At 40.6% G+C, this 21,842-nt stretch overlaps 2 protein-coding genes across 5 annotated transcripts in view; both read right to left on the bottom strand.

Moving 5' to 3' along the window:
- Nucleotides 1–20: 20 nt before the first annotated feature.
- Nucleotides 21–16,767, bottom strand: st14a (ST14 transmembrane serine protease matriptase a). Its single transcript, XM_052078884.1, has 19 exons — nt 16,376–16,767; nt 12,359–12,518; nt 10,428–10,558; nt 10,287–10,357; nt 8,815–8,981; nt 8,695–8,730; nt 8,179–8,413; nt 7,651–7,793; nt 7,444–7,547; nt 6,726–6,838; nt 6,517–6,653; nt 5,472–5,576; nt 5,287–5,394; nt 3,931–4,047; nt 2,945–3,070; nt 2,548–2,731; nt 2,039–2,310; nt 1,665–1,801; nt 21–1,007 (listed from the first exon to the last, which is right to left on the bottom strand). The coding sequence occupies exons 1-19, from the start codon at nt 16,415–16,417 to the stop codon at nt 849–851; spliced, it is 2,547 nt and encodes an 848-aa protein (XP_051934844.1). The 5' UTR covers nt 16,418–16,767; the 3' UTR covers nt 21–848.
- A 1,861-nt stretch (nt 16,768–18,628) lies between these two features.
- The window catches only part of aplp2 (amyloid beta (A4) precursor-like protein 2), a 51,868-nt gene continuing 48,654 nt past the window's right edge, over nt 18,629–21,842 (bottom strand). For all 4 annotated transcript variants that reach the window (XM_052078896.1, XM_052078894.1, XM_052078895.1 and 1 more), the window contains one exon: nt 18,629–20,955. In XM_052078896.1, the coding sequence (XP_051934856.1) occupies nt 20,854–20,955 (102 nt within the window). In that variant the 3' untranslated portion in view covers nt 18,629–20,853. The remainder of the gene's footprint in view (nt 20,956–21,842) is intronic.

Genomic DNA, 21,842 nt, shown 5'->3' with positions numbered 1-21,842 from the left:
ATACAAATGGGACGTACGAATATATTCGAAATATTTTATTTAAAACACTGTTATATAAACATTCACAGAGACAGTGAATTAAAACGGTTGCGTTTATATTACTACTCCAATGAGCTAAACAAATAAAAATCATACGCAACATTCTATGCACTGTTGATATTGCTGGCAAAATTATATACAGCACAAAAAAGTCTTCAAAAGCAATCATGATGCATTCAGGGACCTCTGTTGACCAAATATTCGTGGTGAAGTTTCTTCGGATAAAAATCTTGTCACTCCTTGGCTGCCTTCACCCTGTTAACAGTGTCTAACTATTTTGTTTCATGCTACTATGCCATTTTTTCTCCTAATGAATTTAAATCATTGGATTTGTGTCAACATCCATTAACAACAAAATCCAAACAAAATATATGAGTAATAGAGGCAAAGAGCGAGTATGTTATTCTGGGATACACTGTCTGGAGGTAGGATGGATCGATGTTACAGTTGTTGACATTTGTGAGGAAATACAACCACAAAAAAAAAAAGACGGTTGCAGTGACACAAAGGACCGAACATTTTACGTGTTCAAAAACATATTAAAAACCTGTTTTTATGTATGCATGTTCTCAATCCAAATATTCAAAAACATCAACAGAACACACAGGAAATACAACATATTTACAATTTTTCAAGATGAATATGATAAAATCATAGTGGACACAGAACAGTGCTGCACTTGCTCCTGAAGCATTCGCATGGAGTGATGGCGCTTCTTGTGGAAGTTGACAATCCACAATGCAGTTCCTGTGTGTGTCAGTCCAATTTCATGCTCATGTCCACGGGCCCCCCGTGCGGCCTTTTTTGTTCTACACACCCGTCTTCTCTTTGATCCAGCCGCGGAATTTGGTGACCTTTGTATAGATGCCCGGCTTGTTCCGACGGGCGCAGCCGTCGCCCCAGCTGACCACGCCTCCAAGGAACGTGCGGATGCCTGACGGAATGGAGAGCGGCCCGCCAGAATCCCCCTGATGCAGACAAACGCATGTAGTCAGTAAAAGTTATTTATATAGAATCTCTAAGAGAGAGGACTCACAAAGCTAAACACATTGAAATTTTACTCGCATAGTTAATATTAGGGTTGCAACAATATCAAAACATTGACATTACAATACTAAATTATTATGAACTTCATGATACGTTAATTATCACAATATTGTGGGAAGGATGGGGATAATACATAATTTTAATATTGTAATACAGCCATTATTGTGACATCAACAGTTAAAAGTCGGGTCTGACCTATTAAACATCAATCCGGTTTAAGTTATCTTGTGTTTTGGGTTTGAATAATAATAATAATAATAATAATATTATATTCAGTATATATATACTGTATGTACTATACATACTGTATATACATACATACATACATACGCACGCACGCGCACACACACACACACCATCAATCCATAACAGAATTTTATATTATTAATTCCATTATTCAATCGACTAATCACATAAAAAATGTATTTTGCATTAAAGTTTTATTTTATTACAAAACCAATTTCCCAAGGACTGTTTATTAACCAATTATTTGGTATTTATTTAGTGGTGCATTTTGCCAATTCTTTTGGTTCTTATAAAAGTGTGAATACCTAAAAAATAAAAAAATGGGAAGGTACCTGGCAAGCGTCGACTCCTCCACTGAGAACACCGGCGCACATCATCCTGGAGGTCAGCTGACCGCCCATCAGAGAGTCACACACTGTGTGGTTGATAGAGCGCACCTGTGCTTTTTGCAACACCGTCGCTGCGAATCCTGAATAATGCACACAGGAACACGCATTTGTTTAAGTTGGGGGTAGTACTTACAAGTTGAGGTTCCACTTCATTATAAGATCCATGTTATTACATGTTTGAGGATTGTAATTTGTGTAAACCGTACTTGCCACAAAAGATAATGAAAAAGTCAAAAAAGCCCCCAAATACACACACACAGTCTTAATCCTCACTGAAGAGAAAGTAGTTGCTGTTGGCGGTTTTTGGGGAATCTCACCTCCCTCCCGGGTGGCTCCCCAGCCGGTGATCCAGACGACGTTGCCAACGGGGAAGTCGTGCTGTGCGGCAGGCAGGCAGATGGGCTGAATGTAGTCGCTGTAGGTCACGGGAGTGTCCAGCTCCATCAGAGCAATGTCGTTGTCAAAAGTGTAGTCGTTGTAGTTGGGGTGCGGAATGACCCTCTTCAAGTTTCTCTTCATCACTGAGCTGCTGATGTTGCGCTGCGAGTGGAGGCCCATGTACGCCTCCCAAGTGCCCGGTTGAGAAAACCTGTTTTGATGAACATTTCCTTTCATTGTGAGGAGATGGAGTACAGAAGGAGTGGGCAAAATCTGGCCTGCCAGGCAGTTATTGACCATTAGTGAGTCGTATAAAATTAGTTGCTTTCTATTTAGGTTTTGTGTTTCCTAAAAATTCCTTTATCCGCTTTAAAAATCCCATTTGGTCACTGAGCACAAAAGTTTGCCCACCTCGACATTGAACAAAGCTAGCAAAGGTTAACTCTACCTCGTACTTCTGTCGTCCTGCACGCAGTGGGCGGCGGTGACGAGCCAGCGCGGGCTAATGAGGCTGGCGCCGCACACGTGTCCATAACGCTTGACGTGCAGGCTGACTTGCCAGGGGTACTCGCCTGCCACCGCGTCCTGACCGCCAACAATACGCGACGTCTTGAACTTACTGCGTCCGCAATCTGCCAAACCAAAGCAGGCTCATCAAAAGAGCAAGCATGCAAAGGAAAAAAAAGCCCAACAACAACACCCCCCCTCCCACCAAGAACACAAGAACACCGCCACACAAACACACACATACAAACAGTGCCTGCGCACAAAATAAATATGCACTATTACACACACCCACACACAAATTGCAACAAAACATACACACAGACACATAAGGTACATACCACAGTTGTCCTCGTCCGAACCGTCCTCGCAGTCTTTGATGTCGTCACATTCAGGGTTGACTTTGCTGATGCATTTGTTGTTCTTGCATCTGAATGTGAGGTCAGTGCAGACCACAGAACCAGAACCTACACAAAACACACCCACCAAAGAGACAAACATTGCAGTTAAAACAGTGATGGAAGAGTTAAGATGTGACAAATGGCGGCGGGGGAAGACTCTGGAAAGAGTCAAAGTACTGATTCATCTCCTGAACATAACTAAAAATGAAAAAAAGAAATATACTCAAGCACAACATAAGTATAAATGTCTCTGTCAATTAGAAACACAAGACCCAACAACAAAAACAGCCGTACTTGGGAACAACCTCCAAGCGGTGTTGGGCATGCCTTCGGGCTACGAATGGCTCCCAGTCAACAGCCGACAACTGGTTGCGCAGGTGGTGCCCGGGTCGCTGCGGCTTTAGGAGCCGCTTTGGGATCCAGTTGGAGGTTGCTCAATAGCAACAACAACCATAACAACCCTTAACTTGCATAGTGCTCATAATCAGAAGATGAAGAAAAAAAAACTGGTTACCTTTGTTTTCAAACAGAACGCTAGCTGTGGCTGCCTTATTAAAACAAAGCCCATTCATAGAAATGGTCAACTTGTGTCAACTTGACCTTTTCACGCCACGCTTTTCTTTGTGTTGGCTCAGGGCAGTCCTCAAGGACAACATTGAGGGATGTCACTAGTTCATCTACTGCTGATAGCACTCTGAAATCACCTCGCCATCCGCCTTCTCGCACCGGATGCATCTTGCGATGTCACAGCGGCATCGCTTTCAAGTTGAACATTCTTTAACTCGTCGCAATGTGCAAAAACAGGAGTGGAATCGTTTTCACATTGTTTTGGTGGTTGAAGGTAAATGCGCAGGGCATTGCCAAAGACGACTGTTTGTTGCAAAAAAAATAGGGATTTGACTTCTAAATTGGGTTGAGACGTTCACCTCGTCCGCAGTCGAGCTCATCGGAACCATCGCCGCAGTCGTCTCTTCCGTCGCAGCGACTCTTCTCCGAGACGCATTTGCCGTTTTTGCAGGTGAGCTGTCCAGTAGAACAAGTGCCTGTCGGGACAGAAAGCGCACAATTTAGAGCAGGCGTTTTCACACTTCTGGAGTTCAGGGACCACTTTTTTTTTTTTTCAGGGATCCTCTTATAATCATAATAGCAATTAAAAATAATTACTACTTTGTTAAGACAATAGATTATTTGCTGAAGTCATTTTTAATTTATTGATGTAGTCACAGTAAAATTATGGATTTGCCTGCAAACAGTTGCCTTGTGTAATTATCTTTGTAGATTCTCAGTCATCCAGGTGCTGGAAATACTGTCATTAGGATAATGATGTATAAAAGTACAAAAACCTCACTATTGGAATGCTACGCATTTGATGCATTTCCTAATTTGTCCACACTAATTACTACTTTGTGCGCATTGAATAGCTACAGCGTGCACATGAAGTAGCGCCGATCCCTTATTGGACAAAGGGTAAACAAATCGAGCGCACCTTCACTGACCAAATCAGTGCCTTCAAAAACCCACAAATTATTGCATCGGACATTTTTTTTATTTTATACCAACATGAAGTCATGATACGATGACAAAAAGTTTTCATTTCATATACATCCATTGGTAACCATGATCCGCCCTCCCACAGCAATGCAGTTGTTGAACAATAAAATCGATCCCCGCGTTGCAAGTTGTGCCTACTCCAGGGAAAGCAAGCTGACTCTCAATAGCCTATTCAAACGTGTTTCAGTGATAATAATTCCTTGCGATGCCAAGCTTTTCGTGGTGTCCTTGTAACTCATACCGAGCCCAAAATAAAATTTGATCACGCGGTCCTTGTCCATCATGTAGCTTTCCTTCAACCTTTCAACCAAGGTTACATAGTGCGTACGCACTATTTTACGCACAGAATGTAGTAGTCCATATACACGAAGTAGCAGTTCCAATGTCATTTCTAGAGCGCTGTAATTTCCCGCATGTTTTTTTTATCCCCCCAAAGAGAAAGAGAGAGAGAGAGACTATGTAAGGGTTGTCAAATGTATTCGCTAAATCATAAATGAATTAGAGCCTTTTATTAGCCCATAACTAATGTACTGAGCATTATTTGGTTTATTAAGTTTGCTTGATCAGCACGTGGGTCCCCATTTTGTAGCTATGTACAGTTTTTTTAAGATACAACATAATTTAATCCAAATTATTTTGGATTCTGAACTACCCCGTTAAAGAAAGAACTGGTTTGGGGGATTTTACTAAGAAGCGTTAATACTGATGCGTCAGAAATTAAGCTGCCGTACCACAGTTCTTCTCGTCGGTGCCGTCGCCGCAGTCATCTACGCCGTCACACTTCCAAAACATGGGCTTGCAAAGCCCGTTTTTACAGTGGATGTGACTTGTGTTGCACTCTGGAGAAGGAAACAAGCGATCAGAATAATGATGGGAATGATATCGGAAACAGTCACGCTAGCGGGAAATGACGTACTGCAGTTCAACTCGTCGCTCATGTCGCCGCAGTCGTTCCAGCCGTCGCACTTGAGTTCTGACTTGATGCAGCGCTGGCTCTTGCACTGGAACTGCTTGGGGCAAGCTGCACATCACACAGTCAGGAAATAATCACAATTTGTCAGAAGTGGACCGAGATTAGAAGAGAGTAGATATGTGCAATTCAGAAGTATGTCTCCAGTTGTGAACTCAAGTTTCAAGCGAGTGACACGTTTCTGTGGCAAAAATTGAGTGAGTCAAGTGGAGTCTCCACTAAATTTCAAGCATGCCTTACTTGGATTCAGCAAGCCATAAAAAGTACAATCTTGATTAGTCAAACCTCGAACTGAGGCATTTTGAAAAATCTCATTGAAATTGTTTTTCCGCCATTATGAAGATTTTTCATCATTTTCAAGGTTGTTTATTTCATTTTGTCTTTTGGTTTTTAATTCAGTTTTAGTGCGGGTTTAATAGTCTATTATTTTGAAAATGTTTCATTTTCATTTAGTTAATGTCTTTCTACAGTATCAATGGAGATTGAGAGAGATAAGAGTTGTGGAGTGGAGTGAAGATATCAAAAAGGTCACAGTATTGTGCCATAAAGCAAATTAGAATGACCAAACAACTGATATTCATACTTCTGCGTGGCCAGACACTAATGTTCATTAATATATTCAAGATCAACCCTAAAACCTCATCTAAGGAATTAATTGACAAAGAGGAAATCAAAGGACATTTTTGATTCAAGATTTATAAACGAACTTTCAGTTACCGGTACTAGTCTTTTTTAAAAGCAGTCTCAATTTTATTACGTTTTTGACAAAAATGTTTTTCCAATTACCGGTACTATTATTGTTTTTGATTTTGGGAGGGCAGCGTGCATAAGGTGCTAGAGTGGATCAATCTTGAAGGTTGTGTGTTTGTTAAAGCGTTAAAGTGCTTTGAGTGCTAACAGTAGAAAAGTGCTCCATAAGTCCATTTCATGGTTTCATTTGTCTTATTAACGCTAATAACCTTAGCCAGAACTTAGAGCTATTCTTGCTTACGGTCGGTGACATCAACTGCCTCATATGTGGCGTCGAATCCGATGTCTACGTAGGATCCGTCGGAGAAAAACTGAACGGTCATTTTGTTGGTGCGGCTGGTCTCCGTGAGCGAGCCATCGGGCTGATCACCACAAAACCTAAAAATAACACAACGGCCATCAGACGGGATCGAACGAATTCCTTTTTTGTTCATGTTCACCACGACTCACTTCTTGCCGTTGATCTCCACATAGTCCTTGCGGCAGACCTTGCTTCCGTCCTGACCCGGTTCAGACATGAGGAATTTTTTGAACGTCACCTTTACCGCGTTTCCAGCAGGGACCTATGAGATGGACAGAGGTTGGATGCTTCAAGTTCACACATGATACTTTTAAAATCGCTCTATAGCGTAGCAGCAGGGTTCAAAATACAGATATAACAATACCCTTTAAAAATATTCCATGTTAACTGCAAGGGCTTTAAGCTTTTAGCTGAAAATCAACTTCTGAACATTCATTGTTTATATGACCTCTGCCATTTTCATGGTTTCATTTCATTCAGTCCAGAATTTGAAAAAAACAAATCAATGGTACATAAAAGTGTATTTATTTTGACCAAAATAAACTGCGAACAAAGGGCAGCTCGGAACGATTAAATGGAAATGTACATGTATTTAACTGAAATACTATATTAGGCTTACCACCAGAGGACGCCCACATACTACTTGTGCAAACATTTTGACAATCAGTGCCATAGGCTGTACTGTACTCTTTTGGGTTTTATGATGGCAACATCATGAAATAATGAAATGCCCGTAATGGTTTGAAATGGACCACTGCATTATTGTTTAGTGTGAGGTGTGCTCATTTGAGTGAAGTCATATAATGTAAACTATTTAAATTGTTTAAGTAAGCAAGGGGCAGCACAGCGGCTCTCTTCACTCCTCACCTCGATGGTCCACTTGCAAGACGTCCGAGGTGGGTAGTAATTTGGGAAGTTGGGAGAAGTAAAACGGCCTACTTCACCTCTCAGCTGGCCACCGCACGTGGTCCCTGCTGGGGGAAAAAAAAAAACTAAAATTAAAAAAAGAAACGCAAAATTTCACCTCCATGAATCTTGGCAAAACGGTGTTTGTGTCTTTGTGTGGCTTCCTACTGGTGCTGCCGCGTTGCACCTGCGACACTTGCGCTCGGAAGCCCGGGTAGTTCTTCTCTTCGTTGGTTGCCATGGTGACCAGCATCACATTGCCAGAGGACAAGAAGGTCAAGGGCTCGCTGGGTGAATAGTAGCCACACATCCTAAAAAGAGAATGGAATGTTCCTTTCGTTAAAAAACAAAAACAAAAAAAACTCCACTTGAATCTTTTCAAAATTGAAAATGAATTCCAAATTATTTTCTACAAATGTTTATTTGTTTAACTGTATATGCTAGTGATATACAGTAAAAGACAAATAACGTAGGGCTTTTAAACAAGATGGCGGACAGTACACAATCCACTTCTTGTGATTCCTGTTTGGTGGTACATTTTGAGGTTTTTAATATTCTAAAATACTAGATGTCACTTGGCTCATTAAAAGGTGGGAAAAGCTAAACTTGAAGTCTATTTTACAGGTGTCCCAAGGCCAGCAGGGGGCCACCCCACATACCACATTGTCATTCTCAAGCTCTGCAAGTCTGACTCACTCCTGCAAGACGTTGGCCTCAATGGCGACCAGGGAGTCGTAGATCTTGACAAAGTCGTTGTTGCAGTTCTCCTCCAGGTTCATCGTGTCAAAGTCCAGCTTGATGATGTACTTGGGGTCGGCCCGCACCTGCCACTGGATGAAGCTGTTGGGGGGGTACGAGCTGTCGGGGAAGCCGGGAGACTTGATCTGGCCGATGTGGTTTGTCCTCGTGTGCTCGGAAAACCTCAAGAATCCTGCGACGCCAGACATTACAGGAGTGCATGTTACCTTGCGATGATTTTGAAACCATTATAGCATGAAAACATCAAAACACAATAAAATGTGTGACACTTCTGGATCTATTTGTTTGTGTGCAATTATTTATATATCATCCAGATTTTTGTCTTTGTGCAAAGGAGGAATTAATGCCATTAAATATTGTTTTTAACAAATTTAAACCAAAATACCCGGATATAATTAGTAACATGTAATATATTAAATTAATGAATCCTAAACAAACAGAAAGATCACTTACTGCTGAATTCCGTAGAAAACAATCGAGAATCAAGTTCTGTAAAACAAAGACTGGCCGTCAAGCCACTGGTTGACTCCATGGAATGGCGAGCGTTTTTTTTTTTTTGGTGACTCATCCTACCCGAGGACACGACGTCTTCCAGGAGCAGAGCGTTGCCCGGCCTGTAGACGCTGCGCTGCTCTTTGTCCACCAGTTTGTCCATGGCAGACATGGCGCTGTCCACCGCTGCCTCCTGGCCGCTCGGCACACTGAACTCGGAGATGTAGTAAGCAATGACGCTGCCCTCGCTGCCAGAAAAGAGGAGAAATATGTGAATAAAATGTGACTGTTAACACAAGGGAAAGTTTGAAGTGTGCTTGCTGTTGACACCATGGATCCGGATGGTCTAAGTGCCGCATGTTGTGCTACAAAATAAAAACGAAACGAAAATTTACATACAGCTGACTCGACACAGAATTGTTTCTAGTGTCAAAGCTGTCATTTCTGGTGCATTTTGATTAAATTCACTAATGTAAAACAAAATTCTATGGTTCATATACAGCACCGGGATGCCGCAGTGAGGTGGTGGTAATCAGGAAACTCCCTAATGGGGCCTCTTATGAGCAGACATACAGTATTTGGTAGTGGGGTGTTATTCATGTTGTATGTCAAATTTCAAATATAATTTCAGTGGTACCTCTACTTACAAACGTCTCTTCATACGAAATGTTCAATTTACGGAGTGTCTCAACAGGAAAATATTGCCTCTTGTTACGAAAGAAATTTCAAGATACAAAAGGTCAAGATACAGTATGGGTTGCTACTCACAGCTCAGAGATTCCTGAACGTGACATACCTATAGCTGCTCTTCCATTGGCTATTACCGAGCATCTTCCTGGCATCCCGTTGGCTAAGAGGGACTTCTACAGTATGTGTCTATGTGTGTAGATATAGATAGATAAATAGATATGTGTCTATGCAGCATCCTCGTCATTCGCCCCTCAGGCCGTGAGTCCTGAGGCGTTCAGATAGTTTTACGTAAATGTGAATCGCCCAGAAAAAGTGTTTACCAGTCGGGCGATCGCTCACTATGCTGATGTTTGCCTTGGACATTTTCAAAGGATTGTGAAAAGCCGACTACAGAAAACGTCCTTGGATCTGTTCTTTACAAAACGCTAGGCAAAAACCACTTCTGAGAGAGAACGTGAACTAAAGAGGGCAAAAAACAAGGAGGACGTTAAAAGTTAAATAACCATTATTTTTATTATTTATTCTTTGTTTTCGACATTATGCACAACTCTCATTTATTGTGCAATAATCTAATTGTAACATGTATTTGTTACATATTTTGATGAAACATTTGGAACGAATTTGGGCATTTACATGGAAAACGCGTCTCTACTTCCAAAACATTCTATTTAAGAAATTTCTTCTAGAACCAATTAATTTCATAAATAGAGGGACCACTATATTTGCTTATCCATCATCACATTATTTATTTTTACAGGTGGTGGAGGTGGCGGGGCTCCATGGCCTGTCTTGTACTCGTCTACAGGTCGAGCCGCTCTTGCTTCTACCTCTGATGCGAGTTATTTCATTGTGACACTTCATACCTGAAAGCCTGAACCGTTGATCCAACGTAGTATTTGGCCAGCTGCGGGCTCTTGCTGTAGAGCGATTTGAGCTGCAAAGGACACAAGACGAGCGTGAGGAAGGCGGAGACAAACGTAGCCACGTCATCATCATGGTCGTACCTGCGTCTTGACCTGCTTGGCCAGCGCCTGGAACTCGGAGCTATTGGCGTTCTCGTAGGCGTCCTCGAAAACCTGGTTGGTGATGCGCATGGAGCCGCTATACATCTTCTTGACGCGCACGTCTTTACGGACTGCGAGGACAAACGGGCAGAGGTTAGGTTGAGAGGGCATCAACATTTCTGGGGGGAACGAAGTACAATGTCGCCTCTGCAAACGGCAAAAATGACAACATTTTCATCATTTCAGATAAAAATGCAGCCTTTGATGTTTTAGTGTCACTTTTTTTCCCCTTCTTTCTGATACGTCTTGAAAGCCCTCGGGATTGCTCTTTAAGACTGATGCCTCCTTCATAAAAAAAAAAATAAAATAAAAGGAAAAAAAAACATCAATCAAGAATACACGAAGACAAAGAAGAGCGCAACTTTCTGCCACTGCATCAAAAGCAGCTCAGAGGGAGACACTCGGGGGCGAAGGGAATAGAAAGCGTGGAACTTTCTTTGTGATGTGTATTTTTATTTCTGTTTATTCTTTTTTCTTTTAACGTTTCCAAAACACAGCAAAGCATCTACAGGAGTTCCAAGACTGTGAAAATAAAAGATTCTAGCACACACAGATATTACATTTGCTATCTTTGGCTCAGTTCTGTCAGTTTTTGCACATGAGCGAAAAGTATACAGTGAACCCTTTTCATTTTATGAATATTTGCATCTTTTTGCATTTGCAAATTCGCCCAGTTGAGGATTTGCTTTGGAAACCTGTCCTCCACTATTCGGCCTTTAAGGTGTTTTTCATACAAATATTTACTGGTACTAGGACTTAATGAACCTATATATATGTGAATCTAGGCCAATGACTGTTAGTGGTTGAACCGATTCCTAGACTTTACTACTCTGCATCAACATATAACGCTTGTCCACTCATTGTTTTGCATTTTAGTTTACAACTTACAGAGGACTTTCAAATCGCCAGGCACCAACGACAACGAACCGTGGATATTGGTTAGCCTCGCCCATTTCAACTATTCAAACTCCACAAGTCTTAAAATATTCATATGATCGCAACCAGATGTAACGTAAAGACGACGTGTTGCGTGAATAAGAATTTCAGGCATCGTATAGAATTTGTTCGCTGCAAGCTAGTCCCACCACGGTATTGTCAACGTATCAAAAATTATCATTCGTTCGCGGAGGGATGGGCAATTGGCAGTACCCACACTCGGCGTGGTCCTCGTTTAATTTTTGAAAATAAGGGTGTGTACTGTAGCTGATGAGTTTTAAGTTATGACAACGGGGGTCACAACTACTGTACATGGCAGAAATTGCTTTCTAGCGCCTCCAGCTCAAAGACTGTACTTCTTCATCAGAGAAGGTGACAGATCTGGCTTCTCGCCGGGACCAGCGTTTGGTCATGAAAAGATAAGATATTCTTTATTTGTCCCACACTGGGGAAATTTACAAAAAGATCTCTTTCGGGTAAAATAAAAAGCAAATTACCCGTTCACCAAATTTAAATGCAAACCAATCTGCCTAGTTAGCGCACCGATGGTGTCATCCATGAAAGATTTCAACCGGCACTACCAAACCCACCTCAGAAGTGCATAACAGCTTTGTGAGTGAGTTGGCCTATCCAATTTGAATGGCATGCAAGACAAAAATATGCTTTGCAATCTTAAATATAATGGTTTCAGTGGCGCATCTTCGCCCGTGTGACGATGATGAATTGCGGCTGCATCACTGCTGTACGAACAGAACTCTGTAGAAAACCGAGGACTTGCTGTGTTGTACCAACAAAGCCAGCAATCAACATACATAGGGGAACAAACAGGACATAAAGATTCATGAGCAGTTCAATATAACCTAGCTAAAGCCGAACAAAATGCAACTGAGTGGAACCGGGTGAACTTGGAATATAATGACGTGGGTCACGCTTACAGTGGAAGTGCCAGACCAGCAGGCCGGCCATTAGCGCTATGACGGCGCATAAGATCAGCACTCCAATCACAGCTCCCAACTTCCCCGGACCTTTCTTCTTCTCCAGCTTCTTGTTGTCCGATGCCGGCAGGAATTGAACAGTCGTGTCCCATTCTTTGTCCTGGAAGACACGCACAAGCACTTAGCTAGTTTTGGAGACCTAAGACTGGTTTAATGCATAACATCCCAGTTACAAATTTGCTTGTTGTAAATATCGAGCAATAAAAATCTGCTTTTTGGAGTGTTTCCACTTAAAAGCAACTTCCAAGCCACGTGAAGTAATCCTCTGAAAATAGGGGGCAGCGAGTCCCCGCTTGCGTATACGAGGAATGGTTTTGTCTGTGGTGACCAACAAACTCTAACAAGACAAGACATATGCCACATCAGTCGGAAATAACGATGCTTTGCTCGTGCCATTCACACCAATAGCAAACAGTTTCAATGCGTGGTCATGAAATCAAAAGGGAACTTCTGTGCGTGAGTCACGACTCACTGCGTTTGCCTCTCCAGGGTGACATAGAGCAAGGAGGAAGAGGAGGAGTGGGGGCAGGAGGAGGAAGGTTTCACCTAGTAAAATCCTGTCAAACCTGCTGGGAACGAGCCACCCGCGCGGCTGAGGAGCACGACAACACGATAACGCGACACAATTGTGCGACTAGGCGGGCTCCAAACACAAACTGTGCTTGAAAGACCTGCAACGTCAAAGTACTACAAAACAATATAAAGAACCGCTATTTACAACTCAATTCAAGTGTCGACATGCTTATTATCGTTCAAGCCAAAACTGTGACAATGACACTTCTTTTACACTGTACACCTCTATCCGAGTGATTAAACGGATGCCAGAAATCTCGGTGAGGAGCCAGGCCACGCATTCATTCCCGGCGGGGGTGACTTTTGATTGAGGCGGATGCAAAACCAAAAATGGACTTACAAGAAGACGACGTGTCGTAACACATCACTATGTCGCATCAATACTATCCTCTCCTACTACTGCAGATGTTCGTGACTTGAAAAGACACATAAAAATAACAATTTCTTAAAATAAGAGGATAAAGAATACATTCCTGAGTATTGTTATAGTTATCTGTCGATATGTTGTTCTACCATTTCTTTTGTGAAGAATTTATCATTTGGCAAACTGCTGCTTTTTTTGTGTGGTCAGTTGATTTTGCATTGACTGCCACCGTATAACAATCGTATCGTTTAAATTTGCGTAAAGTCAAAACAAATACATAAATGAATAAATAAAGAGATGAATATTTGGCCAAACGCCTGCTCAAATGTCAAGGCACCGTTGTACTCTTTTCAGTTCAGCCCAACTACAGTAGGATCTCAATAATTTGGGATTTCGCTAAAAGGTTTATTTCAGTAGTTCAGTTGAAAACGTGAAACTCGTATATCATGTAAAAAACAGTGAAAACTGAGCAAAATAAATCACAATTTTATTTGCCAATCCCTAATTCCCAATAATTTTCATGATGAGAGTTTAAAGCAAACAAAAGACAGAAATTCACTTCTGAAAAAACAATAAAAATATTGTAATCTTTTAAAATGTGGTGGAAGTTGACCTTCTTCAAGTATTTTGGTTTCTGTTTGATGAATCAATAGCGTATAATCTATTACTTTCACTTTTTGAATAGACATACTGAAATAAATTGACCCTTCTACCATGTTGTAATTTATTGAGACGCAACTTGGACGATTGTCTCTTGAAAGGCGCCATATATTCATATTATCTTTAAATGATAAGGATTTTTTTTAATGAAACGGGTCTGATAACAATAATAATCTCTTATACTATTTTTTTGAACAACTATAATTCTTCAATAATAACCATAAAGTCAAATTGTATCTTGTCACCGGTGAAAAGAAGAGAAAATGGAGCTAACATAGCAAAGCACTTGGCCACTGATGATAAGCTACAGCAATGATTACTTGCCACAAATTACTTTTAGAAAAGAGTAAATATTGCCAATAAACTGCTCCTTGTCTATTCTGCTAAAAAGACACACAGTAGAGTTTGGTACAGTCAATTGTTTGCCGAATAACATAAATGCTAAGTTATTTTTAGCTTATTGTCAACCCCCCCAAAAAAGTGCTTGCTAAAAAAATGTGTGCAGAGATGGTCATTTAGCCAAGTCATAATTACCCTTGAAGACTGAATAACTCTTGTCGATTGAATTTGTTGTGATTTTTCCTCATCTTGCGAAAAAAAAAATAAAGCAATCATGGTATTTGATTAACGAAATACCGTCTCAAAATGACCAGAACTTCACCTGACAGAACTGACATTACTTCATCTGGGAATTTTTGAACAACTTGCAAGTCAAGCAGTATCACTTGCTTAACTGTACTGTACGTAAAGTTTTGTAGGAATGAGGTCACAGTTGGCGGTAAAATGTCACAGAAATTAAGAATTCGAAACGAAAGTTTGACTTTTGCAAAACTCTTGTACTCGGTCGGACATGAACACCTCATGGCAACTATTTCTAATTTGTCATTTCGGTTTTGTTTTCAGTGCATTTTGGCATTGGCGCAACTGCATCCTGGTTCTAACAGGCAGCAAAAGGGACTCCTGGAACAAGTCCCGACAAGGCGGGCGATTGGGAGGAATTTAAGCTTGGATCTGAACAACCACCATGGTAGACTGATTCGAGCAGGGACTCTGTCTGGCTAGGGGGGCTTTGAAAACATCCACACTGATTTATTACAAGTAAAAATGTCCTGTGTCAGTGCGTATTTTTCAGTAGGGCGGGTCATGATGCAAGAAAAATTTGGAAGCATTTGAATGGAAATTCCCCCTATACTGTATTTATATTCATCAACATTTTTATATAGTTTTGACTGTATAAAATTTTGCATTTTGCTTGTGTTGGAGTGTTAAAAACACTGACGGGAAAAAAACTGTGAAATTAAATTAAGAATTTAAAAAGGATGCTCAGTGTGCTTTAGAGTGTGTCATGAAAATGCAAGTGTCACACGCATTTAAGGTTTACTGCACACAAACGTGACACGTTGTGATAAAATTGGCGGCAAAAAAAAAAAAAGATGAATTTCCCTTAAGTGATCCCAAAATACACAAACCAATGGAAGCGCGTGCAGTTTGAAGCACACACACTACAGTGACCTACCTTGCAAACCAACCACCAATTTCTTCAGATGCAAGCAAAATGTCATCCCAAGCAACTTCTAGTATTCCCTCAAGTGGCGAAGGTACACATGGTGTAGGGGAACGATAGTACATTCTTTAAGTTTTTCTCCTTCGAGTATCCTTAGCAGAAAGATGGCGGCGAAACATGACGGCCTCATGTAGGGGAGGCCGGCACTACATAAAATAATTAGCAATTACTATCTACAACTACATTGCAAAATTACATTGACGTGAAAGAACACATTTTTGCATATTATTGACATGAATAGTGAGTTTTTGAACATTGACATATTTTTCCCCACAAACTGGAAATGGTGGGAATCTGGAAGTTGTAATGCAGTTTCAATGGGACAGTTGTAGTTGAATGCTCAAGTGGGAGCTTGAAACTGCATGAAGAACTGTGTTTCCATGACAAGGGATGGCATGGTTCTGCGGTAGGGTGGTCGTCCCCCAACTCAGAGATTAGGGGTTCGATGCCAGCCATTGCGGTCTCGCCCAAGTATCCTTGGCCAAGACACTGAATCCCCAGTTGATCCCGATACTGTGTCATCAGTAGGTAAAATGAGGAAATGGTGTAAAGCACTTTAAGTAGTAATTATTATGACGATATTCTTGGGCCGGGGTCAAAGTTGAACTTGGACCAAATGAGTGTGTGGGCATGTAAAATATACATGTACTGTATGTATGAGGGCAGTATTTTATCCACACACACATTTATTTGGTTCTCCTGATGTTTCGTGATGTCGTCAACAAGGTGAGTTCAAAGTCAGCTTTCTAATAATTAAACACGAGGAACCGAACCAGCATTGTACTGTACGAATTACCTGGGCCGGGGTGTACTTCAGGCCACTGTCCATATAGTCCATCTAGTAGCGAGGTTCAAAGAAGAGAGAGAAAACAAAACACCTGAGCCGTCTTTGCCGCGATTGTTGCTCGTACTCCTCTTCCTCCTTGTTGTCTTTCTGGAATAGTTTTCCACACGGCGAGGTTTCCTGGAGTGTTCAACAAATTCAACTCAAAACGCTTTAAAAAAGGTTTTAAAAGTTGTATTAATCCATTAAAAGCCTTTAAAAAAGCGTTTTATTAAATGTCCCAAGGTGTCACCGGATCAATGGTCGACTGATCGTGTCTTAAGACGCAGAGAAATGAAGCGAAAGAGCTGAAAGGAAGGAGAAAAAGTCTTCCGGAAAGTGGAGGTTTCTGTGGGCGTGGCCGCACCTAGCGCACCTGTTGGCAGCAGTTCCCTTCACGAAACGCCACTCTTTTAAAAAAGATACAGTACATTGAAAAACAAATGAACACGTTAAAACAATCAGCAGTAACATCATACTGTATGTCTATGGTAAAAGAACATTGGAGCTGTTACATTTGATAAGTATTCTGTGACAGAATACTGCATTTCCAAACGCGCAGCAGCTACTTTTACGTACGAATTTACCGCGTTTGAATATTTTAGCGATTTTACTTTGACGGCTGAATTGGTATCATGGCGGATCTGGGCCAAATTTAGATCAATGATTTCGTGCGGTCTATTTTGGTATCGGTTGTGTGATTTCATCCCAAATTTAAAGATGATTCACCTGTGCTGACTCACCTGCTTCGAGCATTGACACGTCATTTCACTTGTGTCGTGGGAGAAATTCCCGGATTTCCAAGAGGGAATGGGGTTGAAATGTCTGGTGCCATGGTGGGCTATAGTGGTCTGCACACCTCTTTCACAGCTGAAGCGTTGCGGTGGCTTTCGAATCTTTCGTTTCCCTGTTAGATCAATTATAAATAAACGTTTTACTATATTGTAAAAGCGTGAAGGCTCTGAATTAAAAGAAATAAAATAGAATAACTGGCGGCCCGGTAGTCCAGTGGTTAGCACGTCGGCTTCACAGTGCAGAGGTACTGGGTTCGATTCCAGGAATTTTTCAGGCTGTCTATTGGGCTGTAATGTAAATCAGAAAATCAGTTTTGATTTTAAATTATTTTATTATTTATAATGACAATTGGCGGCCCAGTAGTCGAGTGGTTAGCACGTCGGCTTCACAGTGCACAGGTACCGGGTTCGATTCCAGCTGCGGCCTCCCTGTGTAGAGTTTGCATGTTCTCCCCGGGCCTGCGTGGGTTTTCTCCGGGTGCTCCGGTTTCCTCCCACATTCCAAAAACATGCGTGGCAGGCTGATTGAACACTCTAAATTGTCCCTAGGTGTGAGTGTGAGTGCGAATGGTTGTTCGTTTCTGTGTGCCCTGCGATTGGCTGGCAACCGATTCAGGGTGTCCCCCCCGCCTACTGCCCGAAGACAGCTGGGATAGGCTCCAGCACCCCCCGCGACCCTAGTGGGGATCAAGCGGCTCGGAAGATGAATGAATGAATGAGATGAATGAAAATACAATAATTTAATTATGACGCTTACAATATTTTTTTTTTACATTTGATCATCTTTATTTTTACATGCAACATAATGTAATAATATCGTACAAAAGAGGAGTATTTTTTTAAAATCCTATCCAAGATAAAGCTTGTGATGCAATATTAAAGATTGTGTTTTGAAAAATACTGCAATCTTTTAACTACAAAACTGAAATCTTGATTCATGTGCTATTTTAATGTTATCAAAAACATTTATTTCCATCCATTTTCCAAAAATCAATGCTGACTTTATTATTTTTGTGTTTAACTACCATTAACATTGGATTTTTGGATGTTGTGAACACATTTACAATACAAATATTACAGTGCTCCAAGTTGTACTGTAAATGCTTTCTAGATCAAATATATCAACACACACACACACACACACACACACACATTAATGCATTATATATATATATATATATATATATATATATACACACACACACACATATACATACATACATATATATATAGTTATATATGTTTGACATTAACTCAGATTTTACTTTTTTTGTCCATTAAAAACATCTACTAGATTACATAACAATGAGTTTATTATTTTTGTATTTAATGACTACTGAGTCAATATTTTGTGTTTAACAACCATTAACACACACTATTAAAATCAACATTCCATCATTGTCGGGCTGTGTGAAAAAACAACGCATGGGAGTGGAAGTTGTGACTTTATTGACACGTGTTGTCCCCTTAACCAGAAAACTGCTTGTTACGCCACTCTCTGATGAATAATAATAATAAAATACAAACGAAATACAGCAAAATTTAGCCATGTGTGTTTGTGTGTGTGTCGCCATACACAATCAAACAGGCAGTTATAGTTACAAGACTGAAGCTGATTTTTTTTTCTTTTCTGGGGTGCATAGTGAGACATACAGAGCTACAGTACTGTCACAAGAGGAACAAACAAATAGAAAGAGAAATTTCAAATAGATAAATGTATACATATTTTGATATAGAACACCATCTAATGTATCAGAACAATGCACAGCAGCACAGAAAAAGTCCTCTGGAAAGAAAAGCCATGATTGTAACAGTGATTATATAAAGACAGCAGAGAGGGAAAATAGTTTTTTTATTTAGTTGCCAAAGGTTATTTGGAGCTTCGGAGGCAAGTCCTTTTAGTTGTGAATTCTGGCCTATCTTCTTTCTTTTCATATCTGTTATAGTAAATCAGTTTATGTACAGTGTTTGTTCAAGCAGTGTTTTTGTTGGGAGGAAAAAACATTTGTTAAGTTGGGGGAGGGGGGGGGGGGCTTGAGTTGGAAAAGCTTAAAAAAAATTGTCATGCAAAAAACGAAATGATTGAATTTGAGACGTGGTTCCAAATCCAACCAAATATGTCCTCTGATGAGGCAAAAGTTGTCCCCTATCACAACCTGAAATAGAACATTCCAGTTTACATTCAATCTCGGGAAGATCGGTAGGAAACCTTGGGAAGAAGTTCTTCCGCTGACAGCCATACTAACATTTATGAAAAAAATTGATGAGTTTTTGTTGTTTTGTTTTAATACATGTCTAATTATAATTCTTAAATGGGCTGGGCGCCCACCTTTGTTTCAGGACTTCCCCAACATGTGTGACTGCATATATAGCTCTGGAAAAAAGGTGAGACCCCTGCCCCCTCCACAAAAAAAACCCCAAAATTATATGGTTTTTGTGTTGTTTTATTTAAGCTTTTATTTCTCATTTTTTTACTTAACTTTTATGACCAATACATTATAATAGAATCATATTTAAAGGTGAAGTCAACCCCAACATTTTCTTTACAATAATAAGTTCTATGCAGCCCAACCAGCCTTAAGCTTGGCATTCTGATTAATATTGCATTTGTGGAATATGATTTAAGCAGTAAAATCAAGCCCTTATTGTCCATCGTGGGGGGGCGGCCATTTTGACTGAAAATGACATCACAGTTCCTCAGGGCTGAGGTAAAGACCTATCATGGCCCAGCTTCGGAGAAGAGGTGAGCCGTGATTGGTCAAGTAATATTTTGTCCTCCATATTTATGACACTAATGTATGGAATGTTGTCCACGATAGTGATACTTGTTGTAAAAAAGCCTGTAAACAAGTGCTTGAAAATGACAATATTTGGATTTGGAAGTTACGTTCTTAATACTTTGTAGAATCAAACATTTTTTAATTTTCTACCTATAAATGAGCCGCTGAGAAATAGAATGGGTTAAGTCAATCTTGCAAGAGAGTGATGAACAGTTTGATGCCTGTCACTCAGTTCAGCTAAGTAGTGGTCCAAGTCTAAGCATCTGTTTATTAAGATTTCATAACAGATGATAAATAACATTCTTTTAGACTATCACATAGATGCACTGGGACTCAAGCTAAGAAAGTACTAAGTGCAATAATGGCCTGCCCCCTATGTGTCAAAACTGGAACGAACTTTGATTTCGACCAGTATTTTACATATTCCCATCATATAATATTTTATCAATGTATCATCTGTAAATAGTCTTTTTTACCCCTCATCAATTGTTTCATAATATATTTTAATGGGTACAAATATTTATTTCCAAGCAAGCTATCGAGGAGAAAAGAAACTGAGAAAACGGCGGCATTGGCATCAAAAACTGCTTTTGAATCACGTCAAAAAAAAAAAAAACAAAACAAAACAAAAATCGTCAGAAATGTTACATATCTTTTATCCAAGCAAGTGAAAATGGTGACAAAACAACCCCTCGTAATCAACAACTATGCAATAAAAAAAAAAGGAGCTCCATGATACAATAGTAGCAAGTAGGAGGGATGTTTCGGATGCATGTAAATGAGTGGAACAACAGCATTGTAATGGTCATCATCTTATTACGGAATTATTGGTCAGTAGTATATGCCAGTCGGTTCCGTGGCGGCGCCCCCTGCAGGGTCAGATCTGCATCTGCTCCAGGTATTTGTAGGTGGGGTTCTCGTAACCGTGGTTCTGCATCTTGTTAAGGTGGCGCTCCTCTGGCGTCAACATGGGGTCCACCTGCCACCAAGAGCATAAAACACACTCCTTTTAGGACACTGGCGGGAATTTTTCAGGCTGTCTATTGGGCTGTAATGTAAACCAAGTTGAATCAGAAAATCTGTTTTGATTTTAAATTATTTTATTATTTATAATGACAATTGGCGGCCCAGTAGTCGAGTGGTTAGCACATTGCCTTCACAGTGCAGAGGTGCAGGGTTCGATTATGGCTGCGGCCTTCCTGTGTGGAGTTTGCATGTTCTCCCCGTGCTTGCGTGGGTTTTCTCCGGGTCCTCCGGTTTCCTCCCACATTCCAAAAACATGCATGGCAGGCTGATTGAACACTCTAAATTGTCCCTAGGTATGAGTGTGAGCGTGGATGGTTGTTCGTCTGTGTGTGCCCTGCGATTGGCTGGCAACCGATTCCCCTCGCCTACTGCCCGAAGACAGCTGGGATAGGCTCCAGCACCCCCCGCGACCCTAGTGAGGATCAAGCGGTTTGGAAAAGGAATGAATGAATGACTTCAAATATACCATCCTTGAATCGGTATAGCACCCAGTGTATGTAAGGACAGATGTATTGCCTTTTATTGGTGGGAAAGAAATGCCACATTTACAGCAGCCGACTGACAAATTTAATGTTATTATAAAATGACAATAAGAAACTTATGTATCATACCTGCTCAAATTTAACCATAATATATCGAATTGAATTGTAATCACAACGAATCAACTCATTCCACTTTAAACAATAGTTTTCTTTATTCGTATCGCACCCCTTGTACCGAGATACGATATTGTATCAAAGTATAAAATCGTCTCTTATTGGAGCGATGCATATATATATAGCGAGAGAGAGCGAGAGAGGGAGAGAGAAAGAGAAAGAGAGAGAGAGAGAGAGGTTTTCT

The sequence above is a fragment of the Hippocampus zosterae genome, chromosome 10 (genome assembly GCF_025434085.1).
Source record: "Hippocampus zosterae strain Florida chromosome 10, ASM2543408v3, whole genome shotgun sequence".
Lineage (NCBI taxonomy): Eukaryota > Metazoa > Chordata > Actinopteri > Syngnathiformes > Syngnathidae > Hippocampus > Hippocampus zosterae.
Note: the sequence above shows the minus strand (reverse complement) of the source record. Positions and strands in the feature narration are given on the sequence as shown.

Coding starts and splice junctions, on each gene's coding strand:
- st14a (XM_052078884.1), bottom strand. CDS start 16,417: ATGGACTATATGGACAGTGGCCTGAAGTACACCCCGGCCCAG. Junction 10,358..10,427: donor CCAAGCAGGTCAAGACGCAG/GTACGACCATGA, acceptor TGTCCTTTGCAG/CTCAAATCGCTCTACAGCAA. Junction 6,839..7,443: donor CTTGCAAGTGGACCATCGAG/GTGAGGAGTGAA, acceptor TCCATCTCATAG/GTCCCTGCTGGAAACGCGGT.